This window comes from Propithecus coquereli, unplaced genomic scaffold, assembly GCF_000956105.1.
Source record: "Propithecus coquereli isolate 6110/MARCELLA unplaced genomic scaffold, Pcoq_1.0 Scaffold304, whole genome shotgun sequence".
NCBI lineage: Eukaryota > Metazoa > Chordata > Mammalia > Primates > Indriidae > Propithecus > Propithecus coquereli.
In genome coordinates, this window is record NW_012148664.1 from 658,345 (window position 1) to 670,777 (window position 12,433).

General features: G+C 48.5%; 1 protein-coding gene across 1 annotated transcript in view; it reads right to left on the reverse strand.

Moving 5' to 3' along the window:
* The window catches only part of LOC105814736 (tyrosine-protein kinase SgK223), a 92,126-nt gene that overhangs the window by 45,477 nt on the left and 34,216 nt on the right, over positions 1 to 12,433 (reverse strand). The window contains exons 4-5 of the mRNA XM_012649819.1: positions 8,817 to 9,568; positions 4 to 1,118 (exon numbers count right to left, since the gene is read on the reverse strand). Of these exons, the coding sequence (XP_012505273.1) occupies positions 4 to 1,118; positions 8,817 to 9,568 (1,867 nt within the window). The remainder of the gene's footprint in view (positions 1 to 3; positions 1,119 to 8,816; positions 9,569 to 12,433) is intronic.

Consider the following 12,433-nt stretch of genomic DNA (forward strand, 5'->3'; position numbering starts at 1 on the left):
AGCTTCAGCGACTGGAGCAGGGCCCCGGGCTCCGCGGACGCCAGGTACTGGCAGCAAAGCCAGTCCTCCAGCTCCACGCCCCGCCTGCGGTCCACCGCCTTCTCCGCAAACTTCATCATCACCAGGGCCCGCTTCACGTCGATCCAGTTGTGCAGGGTGCCGCACAGCGCCTCCTCCGAGGCGGCGGGGGGCTCCACCAGCTCGCGCCGGGGCCCCCACAGCAGGCACTGCAGCACGCGCTTGGCCTCGCCGATGCGGATGCGCTTGATGGGGTCGGCCTCGAGCAGCAGGTGCGCCAGCTGCTGCAGGCCCGGCGAGTAGAGCGACAGCGCGGGCAGCGGGGGCAGGTCCTCCTGCCGGTAGTCCCGCTCCCGCAGCCGGGCCCGCACCTCGAACGGGTTGGGCTGGTGCAGCAGCTCGTAGATGAGGATGCCGGTCTGGAACTCATCGAACTTGCGGTACTGGGAGGCGGACACGATCTCGGGGGCCAGCCGGGCCTGGCTCTTCTGCTGCTGCAGGTTGGGGGTGCCGCCCGGCTTCTGCTTGGCCTTCAGGAAGTTGCTGATGATGAGCCGGGGCAGCTGCTTTTCCCCGGGCGCTCCCTCGGCGGCGGGGCCGGCTGCCGGGCTGGGAGTGGCCCCGGCTGGGACGGTGGCAGAGGGGCCCGGGGCGGCGGGGACGGACGCGGGAGGGGCGTTGGTGGCAGGGGCGGCCTGCGGCGCGCAGTGCACCAGCAACAGGTTCTCCAGGCACAGGTCGCGGTGGATGATGCCGTGCTCCTTCAGGTGCTCCAGCCCGTTGCAGAGCTGCAGGAGCAGGAAGCACACGCGCCGCTCGTAAGCCTCGGGCTCGACCTGGTGGCTGGCCACCGAGTCCCGCACGAAGTCGGAGGCGGTCTGGTGGGGCACCTCCCGGGTGATGACCACCACGCAGTCCTGCTCCTGGGCAGGCGGCTGTGAGGGCGGGGCGGGCGCAGGGTCCTTGGGCGCGTCCGGAGAGGTGAGCATGCTGGAGGGCACCGAGGCGACGAAGTGGCCGCAGTCCTGCTGGATGTTGAAGTGCACCGGCACGGACGGGCTGCAGTAGGAGGCCGTTTTGGGCTCAGGGGTTTTGCAGATCTGTGAGCAAAAAAGGAGAAGTGAGAAGAAGAGTGGAATCTGTGGTTCTGTCCAACAAATGATGTGGGGACATATGGGTCTCCATGCCCAAAAAAAGGTCAACTTAACACAATAACTGCCATGTGAGTTGCATTTAACTCATGCTAGTTTTGAGCCCGGGACCTTGTGAAAGCATGTGAACACTCAATTCTCTGAACCAAATTCAATAAGTATGTCGTGAGTCACATACAACTCAATTGGCATGCAGTGTAAAAATGGATTCTACTACTGTGAGTTGCATATAACTCATACAGAGAAAACAAACAGACAAACAAATAACAGATTTTTCATTAAATTAGAAAGGATCATTTTGTTTTTGAAGTTTTTATTCTATTTTCATAATAAAACACTGTGGCCCTCGGGGAAAAAAAATTTTTTTCTAGTGTGGCAGTCAATGTGATAATCCCTTCCCCAACACAAAAATTAACTCAAAGTGGATCACACAGACTTAAGGGTAATAGCTAAAATATACACATTTTAGAAGAAAACATAGGAGGGAATCTTTGAGACCTTGTGTTGGGCAAATATTTCTTAGATACCACACCAGAAGCGTCAAACATAAGAGAAAAAAAATTCAGATACTTAACTTCAAAATCCAAAACTTTTGTCCTTCTAAAGACACCATTATGAAAATGGAAAGACAAGGAAGAGACTGGGAGAAAATATTTGCCAAACATACATCTGATAAAGGACTTGCATCTAGAGTTTACAAAAAACTCTTACAACTCAACAATACAAAGAGAAACAACCCAATCAAAAAATAGGCAAAACATATGAAAATTTACACAGGAATCAGCCTCACTCTCATCCCTCTCACCTGGAGCAGCAGCTACCTGACAATGGATGGGTTTGACTATTGGTCTGCTCCCTTCTTAGGGAATCTCAGGGGCTGGCCCTACACCTTTAGGATTGGCGAAGTTCTCTTAGGCTGCCCTAGTTTCTAGATCCAGGTACATTCGCAATGCCTACTAGCTGGCATGACCTGCAAGGCTGATTCTAATGGCACTGCTATGTGGTAGCCACAGACTTTTCCTCCAAGGGTGAGTCACAGTAGCTGAAAGAAAATAGAAAGCTCTTTGGGGAACAGGGAACTCAAAGTGCCAGCCCAAAAGCACCCTCTGAAATGAAGGTAGGAATAAACAAGATGGACGATCTGAGGCTCCTCTGTGGGAAGGGTGCCTTCCCACACAGGAATCTACACAGCTATGTCTTTCTTGCCTCTTCTGTCTCTTCTTGCACGAAAGACGGTGCCAGCCACCTGAGGATCTCTGCAACACTTATCCTCATCCAGCCGCCTCTCAGCTGGAGAGTCTTGAGCCAGCCATCATGGCCCTCTGCCAGGCCTCGGTTGTCCTGTAATTACACTGAAAGGGACTGAAGATGGTAAGTGGCCTCCTCTCTCAAGTGAATATTATACAACCTCACCCAGGCATTTGTTATAGAAAGGCAAGGATGGGTGTGCTATCCTGAGAAGAAAGGCTTCTCACATGTGCCTATAAAATATCATCCTGCAACAATCCCAAAACGATCCTTCCTTTGGGCTGCTGTTTTAGAATGAGTATGAAGCAGAGTTTATGAAGCATTACAATGCTAAAGAGTGCTGTTTTTAGAAGTTCTATTGCAAGCACCTTTTCACAGAGATTTATTTATATTGCGGCTATACAAACCTCAGCATGAAACCTGGCATCCAGGAGTTCAGCCTCTGAGGAAATTCTTTTAAAGCTAATTGGGGGCAGAAGTGGATAACACCTTAATTTAGGAATCTCTTTATTTTAGAGGCAGAATGGAAATAAAAAAGAAATACATTTTACCCAGACATTGCTTCCTATTATGCTAACAAAAATGATTTTGGAATACATGTCTAAAGGACATTGTTTCAGGATCTTTCTTATTCTAGCCTACCAAACTGTACTAGGTCTTTAAATGACAGTCATCTGTCATTTAAAAGGAAATTTGGGAGGAGTCCTCAAAAAAAAGAGTCTTGCATATGAATACTCAGCGGTTGGCCAGCTACTGTCTGCCCTCTGTGGATGGGGGAAGGACATCACTGTCACCTTCTCACTTCCAACAGATACTGGCTCTTAAACGTGCAAGGCACTGTGCCAACTATGCAGTTTTCATGCAACGTCTCATTAAACTCCTCTTCAACAAACAGTGCTGTGAAAATTGGATAGCCGTACGCAGAATGAAACTGGACCCGTATCGCTCACCATACACAAAAATCAACTCAAGACAGATTAAAGATTTAAACATAAGATCCGAAACTACAAAACCACTAGAAGAAAACAGGGAACACTTGTCAGGACATTGGTCTAGGCAAAGCTTTTACGGCTAAGAATCCAAACAACAAAACCAAAAATAGACAAATGGGACTATATTAAATTAAAAGCCTTCTGCCCAGCAAAAGAAACAATCAACAGAGTGAAGAGACAACCGATTGAATGGGAGAAAATATTTGCGAACTATTAATCTGACAGGGGACTAATATCCAGAACATACAAGGGACTCAACGCAACAGTAAAAAATAAATAAATAAATAATCCCATTAAAAATCGGCAAAGACATGAACAGACATTTCCCAAAAGAAGACATACAAATGGCCAACAGGTATATGAAAAAATACTCAACATCACTAATCATCAGGGAAATGCAAATCAAAGCTACAATATGGTCTCACCCCAGTTAGAATGGTATTATTAAAAAAGACAAAAAATAACATGTTGGCAAGGATGCAGAGAAAAGGAAACTCTTATACACTATTGGTGGGAATGTAAATTCGTTCAGCCACTCTGGAAAATAGCATGGAGCTTTCTCAAAAAACTGCAAATAGAATTACCATATGATCCAGAAATTCCACTGCTGGGTATTTATCCAAAGGAAAAGGAATCCATATATCAAAGGAATCCATACCCATGTTTATTGCAGCACTATTCACAACAGCAAAGACATGAAATCAACCTAAGCATCTGTCCATGGATGAAAGGATAAAGAAAATGTGGTATACGCACACAATGGAATACTATTTGGCCATAAAAAAAGAATGAAATTCTGTCATTTGCAGCAATATGGATGGAACTGGAGGTCACGATGTTAAATGAAATAAGCCAGGCACAGAAAGGGAAATACTGAATGTTCTCATTCATATGTAGGAGCTAAAAAAGTTGATGACTTGGAGGTAGAGATGAATGATAGATACCAGAGGCTGGGAAGGGTGTATGGGTGGGAGGGGGTGGGTGAAGATAGGTTGATTAATGGGCACAAACATACAGTTCGATTGAAGGAATAAGCTCTAGTGCTCAGTAGCAGAGTTGGGTGACTACAGTTAACAACGATGTATTGTGTATTTCAAAATAGAAGAGAGGACTTGAAATGTACCCAACACAGAGAAATGATAAATGCTGAAGGTGATGGATACCCTAAACACTTGATCACCACACATTCTGTGCATGTAACAAAATTTCACATATACCCCATAAATATATGCAAATATCATGCATCAAAGAAATACACAGACTGCAGAAAAGGCCCCGTGCTTCCAGTGTGAGGTCTGAAATAAGATGGGAGAGTATTGCTTTGTTCCACCTCAGCTGGAAACGTGCCCACTGGGCGACTGAAATTTTTCCCTGCCCTGTGCATGTCTAGAAATGAATGGAAAGTGCTGTGAGTGTTAACTTTGGAATTACAAATAAATTTTAGTGGGTCAGTGATTTCCCAAATATGGAATCCACGAATAACGAGGATCAATAGTATTTGTCCCAGAGCCTGTTTTCTGCTCTGAATAACAGGGGCAGTGATAGATCTTTCCGCACAGGGCCATTGCGAGGATCAAATGAAATAGTGCAGCGGTGGCTTTCAGCACCAGGCCTAGCCCAGGGCGAGCACAATGGGAAAGGTTGCTATAGTGACTGCTCTTGTCATTTCGGCTGTTGCCATATGGTGTTGCAGAGCCATCCAGAGCTGGCTTGCAGGTATTGTACAAATGCAGACAGTGCAGCTGCAGAGGGGGCCTGGGAAGTGTTTTCGAGGCCCCCCCTCCCTTTCTCAGGGGTATCAAAGGCTGGGGTCCCGAAAACACTCTGGGCCCAGAGCTCTGGTCTGAGCCGCTGACATTTTGCACAGAGATGTAAATGAAGGAGCAGAGTAAATGAAAACTGGGCTGGATGCATTTCAAAATCAGTGTGCTGGGCCTCTGGCATGAAGACACACAGCTTCCTCGGCGCCCTGCAACGGAGAGGGCTGTGCAGGGCGCATGTTAACCAGCCCCGGGAGCCCTGGGCCAGGCACCTGAGATCATGCTACAGTGTGGGGTGGGGGAGGGAAGGCTTCTTCTGCATCCTCATCTTCTCTAACCCCCTGCCCCCGGGCCCCCACCTCCAGCCTTGTTTCCTTTTCAGAGGGTCCTACACTCAGATTTTAGCTCTCAAACTGTGCAAAGACCTTTGGTTCAGCTCAAATTTCAAACTTTTTGCTGAGCCAAGACTCATTTTAAACTTTGGAGCCAGGGTCACATGCACGGGTGAAAATCTGGGCTAAGTCACGTCTGTTAAATACGAAAGGCCCAGCGGCTTAACACAGGTCCTTAATTACCGCACTGGAGCTCTAGATGGCTGAGAAATGAAACAGCTTCGAATACGCACACGCAGCTAATGATTTTTTTTTTCCTGCCACATATTCATGCAATAGGGGTACAAGAGCCAGCTTCATCTCCTCACTGCTGCAGGGCACTGAGCCCACGACTCGAAGGTTCCAGCATCAGCGGTGAGCAGGTGTGAGCTTGCTATTGTTAACTGGGACTTCCACAACCAAGGCTCCGTCTGATTGCAGGGCCCGCTCCCTGTTTAACATGCGCAGATGAAATGAGCTCAGCCTGAGACGGGCGGCCGGCTGGAAACGAGACCCAATCCCCCTCCTGCAGACTCCCAGATGACTGTATTCCGTCTAGACCGGAGCGCTAATGAAGCGGAACAGCTGCACGTGCGAAATGATGCTCCTACCCCTACCCCTCACCCCCACAATTACCAGGCCGGGCACATTTGCAAATTGATATTGTTGTTCCTGGTAATCTTGTTCCAAGAATTATCATACTCTGCATATTTGATGCTATTTTCCAAATTTCCTTTTGCACTTGGTACAGAGATGGTCCTTGAGCTACCGAGTCTCCAAGAAAGTGAGATAAGAAATGCCTGGGACTCTCTTCTTTAGAGGACCAAGGCTTAGGTTCTGATTTTGTGTGGCTTAGATTTCTAACGAAATAAGGAGCCATGCTTGTTTTTAACATCCTCCGGGAAAGCTGAATTTCTTCTGCATTGTTTATTGGAGAATATGGCTAATTCTACATTATTATACGAGGCCCTGGAGTCCAAGCTGCACAGCACAATCACTTATCAATATAAAAAAACAAAACCTTTTGCCCCAGGGTTCGGATTCAGGGGCAGAACCAGGTACCTTGTGCCAGGAGACTCCATCCCTTACTTCTTGCAGTAGAGTCACCTCACTTTCTATCCCATGAGCAAGAGGGATTAAGCCTTTTCACCAGGCTTTTTCCTCCTCAAAATGCAGAGGTAAGTTCTCTCTTGACACAGAATGAGTCCCCAGGTGCAGTCCCAGGAGCCAAGGCGAGAGTGACCGATGCACCTGAACACAGGGAGGGTTCAAGGTAGAAGAAGGATGATCCAGAGATCACATTCTCAGGTTCGCTGGGGCTAGTGAAAGCCACGAACTTCCTAAACACACTTCATCCCCTCGGCTTTCAAGGAGCTCAAAGTTAAGCCCCTTGCCTTGGACGACAACAGAACCTGGATCTCAGCCCACAATGACAAGCCCAGGATAATCATATTCAGCTCAGACAGGGTCCAATCACTTTTTCCTCTACTGGATACAGCACCATCCTAAGAGGAAGAGAAACTCTGGGATTCTTTTTCTTTGGTCGGGGGAGAGGCAGGGAAGTATGGCTTACCAGGAAAGTAGCTGCTGAGTTTAGATAATAAAGAGCCAATGGAGTTCAAAAAATAATACCACAGAATCTCATTCGGGACATCTGTGTGTTCTCCATCCAGTGCCTGCTATCTTGGCCATAATCTCCCAGCCTTTGGGCCCTTGATTTCTGTACAATAAACTGGGTCTTCCTAGTAGCCACTTCTCCAGCTTTTTCACAGGAAGGCAGCAAGTAATTATATATAGCCCCTTGAACATATCAACGAGGGGTTCCCAATCTCTATTTTATGGTGGTGTCACAAATTTCTTAAAACAAAAATCTCAAAATAAAATTCACTGCAATCTCCCTGGCTAATAATCATACTATTTTTAAAAATTTTGTTGGTGGCCAGATGCAGTGGCTCACACCTGTCATCCTAGCACTCTGGGAGGCCAAGGCGGGAGGATCGCTTGAGCTCCGGAGTTCGAGGCTGCAGTGAGCTATGATTGTGCCACTGCACTCCAGCCTGGGCGACAGAGTGAGACCTTGTCTCAAAAAAAAATTTTGCTGGTAAGCAAGCTACCCCACTAAGACCATTTCAAGTTAGTTCACTGTTTGCATTTTTCTAACTGGAAAAAAAGGAATGTCTTGGAACAGGGGATGGCAGAAGAGAGCTCAGGGTCCCCTTTCTTACTCCCCACAAAAGCCTGCATTTATAGAAGGCCATGGACCCACCAGGTATTCAAGAAACGCCGAAGGAAGATGAGAAAACACGCCGTAAGGAAGAACTGATAGAGACTGCATGGTAGAGATAGAGATCATGGAACCATGGTAGAGACCACAGTGGTTCAAATGGGTGTAGACGGTTCCATTAGCTCTTGCAGAGCTGCACTCTGGGACAGCAATGAGGTGGGGTAGCAACAGCCCTGATCCAGCATCAGAGGTTAAAAGGCTGTGTTACCTTGGGCTAGTCACTTCACTTCTCTGAATTTTATTTACCTTAACTGAGAGGATCTTAGCTTAAGCTTTGGCAACAAACAAACCAGGGTTCAAAGCCATTTCAGCCATAGATGAAGTGTGCAACTTACTTAATCATTAAATCAACTAGCTGTGGGCAACTTAATCCACTTTGAGCCTCAGATTCCCTATCTGTAGACCTACGTAGCCTACAGAGTTACTGTTAGGATTATAGGCAATGTAGCTAATACGCCTAGCCAAGAGTCTAGCTGTATAGTGGATGTTCAATAAATGTTATTATTACTGGTATTGTTCCAGACAATGCCTAGGGCTAATGCTGCTTCTGGCCCTAACATTGGAAAAACAATATCTCAATTGTGCATCTCCCTCACTACATTATAAGCCCCATAAGGAACCTGTGTTCACCCCTATGTACTGAGATCATGGCAAAATCCCTGGCATATAGTAGACACTCAATAAAAACCTGCTGAATAGATGAATGAATTCTGTTGCACTAAAAGGCAACTGTTTTCTTAATCCAACTAGATCACATAGGTTCATTCCTGAAAGCACAGAATGCGTCTTACATTCATCTACAATTCTCATTGCCCCATGTGCTAGGCCAGGCAGAGAGCGTCATCACTGATTGCTAAGGGGGAAAAGGATTCTTAGGAATCGAGCCTTTTCCTAAAGCCCAGAGAGGCGAAATGGCTTGCTCAAGCCATAATTCTGCCCACACCAGGACCAGCCAGTGCTGCTGCAGCACGCAAGGACGGGGTGGTACCTACTTTCACAGCATAGGTGCTGCCGGGGTCCTCGGAGCAGGTGGCACAGTAGTAAATGGCATCCCCCGAGTCACAGCAGGGCTTGTTACAAGTCAGCTTGAAGAGCGACCAGTTGTTCTCGTTGAAGTGGAGCTCCTTCTTCTGGCCGCCCATGAAGAGGTCCTCGCACTTGGCCACGAGGCGGGCCAGGGACTGGGTGTAGAGGCCCCCCAGCTTGGCGTAGGTCCCCTCCTTGCTGCTGATGCTGCTCAGGAGACTGTGGAGCTGCAGCTGGGCGCTGCCAGAGGAGGCCTGGCTGGACACGCTCAGCTGGGAGGACGAGGCGGAGGCGGCCCCTTTGCACTGCAGGCCGGGGCTCCCGCAGCTGCTTTTGTTGCCCGCCAGCCCCGGCGCGGGGACCCAGTGGCCACTGCCTTTGAAAGCTTTCTCCAGGGGCTCGGAAGAGGAGAAGCCGTGACGGTGGCGGTTCCCGGGGCTAAAGGAATAGCTAAAGTGAGACTCGTCGTGGACGTTGGTTTCCGAGTGGCTTAGGTTCAACTTGGGGCTTGCTGTCCGGGGCTTGGGCGAGCCCTGGGTCCAGAAGAAGCCATCCGGGGAGGAGGCTGCGCGGCTCACTATCTTTTTCTGGGGGAGAGGCGGGGGCTGCAGGGGCCCACCGGGGGACACATCCTCAGTGGAGCCCGAAGGGAATGGAACGGGAGCAAAGAGCTTCTTCCCGCTGATGGTGGGCGAGTGAGCCGGCTCATACGACGGACCTGAAAGGAGAAACACAAACGATCAGGCCAAGGCCAAGGCCACTTGGTTCCAGGGTCCTGCAGCATTATTATGATTTTTTTTTTTAATCAAAGAACTTAATTTTATTTCACTTCTTTTCTATTTCTTGAATAGACAATATATGCACAGTGGACAAAAAATGACAAAAGGTATGCATTGACAAGTCTTCCTCCTACCCTGTCCCTTCTTAGCACCCTGTCCCTTCTTAGCATCAGAGAAAACCACTGGCAGAAGTTTGTCACCCATTCTTCCAACAATGCAAACAAATGTGCACACACACACGTTGACACGAGAGAGAGCAAACAGTGCCCACTGATGGGAATACTGCTTTTCTTTCACATCTTGGAGAGAGTTCGCATTAGATGCACAGATCTATCTAATTCTTTTAAGCAACCATACCATAATATATCATCATATGTAGTATCATAATTTATCGAACCAGTCCCCCTGGGTAGACATCTATATTTTTTCAAATATTTTACAAACAGTGCTGCAACAGCAAAAACAAACTTGAACCTGTGTGGTTTGACTGGATTATTTAAAAATGTCAGGTTTACGGAAGGTGTAACAGTTGACCTATGGTAAAATTCTTCCTTTTCGGTGTGAAGTTCTTTGTGTTTTCACAAACACCCTGCTGGCTTAGCGAGCAGGGCAGGTCCACAGGCATCGTAGAAGGATGGAGAATGTGATTTTATAAATGACAAAACAGATCTTAAAGGAAAGCAGGTCTTTTCAAGGCCTCACGGTTCCCAGAGTGGAGCACAGGGATACTGAACTGGAAGTGGGGGAAGGTTCAAGCAGGGCCACAGGCGTCCACAGAGCACAGGGACATTCAGAAAACCTGTCCGGGCAGCACACGAGATGGGGAGGGGAGGGCCAGCTCTTATAAGGTGAAGGCCGGACGTCATTCTTCTTATCAATGTATAAAATGGTGGCTTCACAGTGAAGCAAGAGCTTAAGTAAAAAATGTGTAGTAAAGAGATAGGTATAAATGGACAGAGAAAAAAGCAGATTGGAATAATACTCATTTCCTTCATTCTAAGAACTGACTCTCAGATGGATCTGTTATTTGAATAACAGCTTTTAGGGGGATAAAAGAAACCTTAACCATATCCATAGGTTGTAAAATACATCCTATCATCCTGAAGGTTAAGATGTGAAAGAAATACGGGTCTTAGATTCAAGGAAATGGGGACTTAGGATGTGCCCTCCTCACTGAGTCCCCCGTGCCATGTCACCTCAGGGCAGAGCATGTAGTGTCTCTCTGCACCTCGCCCCATCTCGGCAGTGGGACCGAACGAAAAAGGCACGATGCACACGGAGGGTGGATGGCCACGTCCTTGGGCATGGTGGGCGCCGATATTCATGCCCCAGCCGCACTGGCCGGGGCAGCACCAGTGGGTGACCGCAGGGGCCTCCTGCCTAGTACAACCTCGAATGCAAAGTCTTGGAACCATAAAGTCGGAGCACGCAGCGTGTAGGACACAGGATCTGAGAACAAACGGGATCGTGCAAAGAGCAGCCCCCAGGCAGCCGAGCACGCCTGTCGGACCCCACACCAACCCCATCCTGGACCCTCCCCAGGCTCAGGAGGCAGCACGATGCTTCTCACGCCCCCTTGCCCTCTTTCCAGTCTGCAGTAGCAACCCCTTTTTCTTCCTAGTGCTTTATCAAGATCATAGTTACCCTTCCCATTTTACCCTGCTTTGTTAGTGATGGGCGGGGCTCCTGCCGGCAAGGCTGAATGAGTGATTTATACCCCTTCCAGGAGGGCTCAGGTTAATAATAAATGGAGCAGCAGTGGCACAGTTGGGATCAGCCAGCTGTACATGCCCATGAATTTTCCCCTCAGTAGTCAGAGTGGAGGCTGCACAAGCAGCAGCCAGCCACAGCGGGGGGAGCTCCCGGCCTGGCAGGCTCTAAAACCCTGGAGTCCATGGGTCTGCCCATCCCATGCTTCCCAAGAAAGCTACAGGAGGAGGCTAAGGTGGATGGTTCCCTTCCTCCTCAGAAGCTAAAAAAGGGAGGGCAAGACCACCTACCTAGGAGGCTCTCAAAGGACAGAAAGTCTGAGCCACCAAACCCCCAGCCTGATGAGTAAGAGGGTTGGCCAGCAGGGAGCACACCTGCATTTCCTGACCTTTCTGCACCACCCAGGTGTCTGATCTCAATTTATCATCAACACGGCAGGGGCCGGGTGGGGGCTGCAGGTGGGATGTGATCAGATGTTTGGTCCATACTTTCATCAGCGTGGCAGTGACAGGGACAGCCAGAGAGGTTGCTAACAAGTCAGTTTCTTGGCTAGTGCCTTCTTTAAGCCTTAAGCTATTTCCCCATTTTTATTGGTTTCATCTTCCTTGTCTTTAAGGTGAGGCTTTTTTTTTTTTTTTTGAGACAGAGTCCTACTCTGTTGCCCTGGCTAGAGTGAGTGCCGTGGCGTCATCCTAGCTCACAGCAACCTCAAACTCCTGGGCTCAAGCGATCCTACTGCCTCAGTCTCCCGAGCAGCTGGGACAACAGGCATGTGTCACCATGCCCAGCTAATTTTCTCCATATATTTTTAGTTGTCCAGATAATTTCTATTTTTTTTTTAGTAGAGACGGGGGTCTCGCTCTTGCTCAGGCTGGTCTCGAACTCCTGAGCTCAAACAATCCTCCCGCCTCGGCCTCCCAGAGAGCTCGGATTACAGGCGTGAGCCACCGCGCCCAGCCAGGTGAGGCTTTTTGATGCCTCCAATATGCCCCTTTCTGCTTCTACCCTGATTCAATGGTGACCAGCGGAATGAAACCTTCGCCAGCTGTTGGCCTTATCCAGCTGGGTTTCCTCGTTTAAAAATGACGGATTGC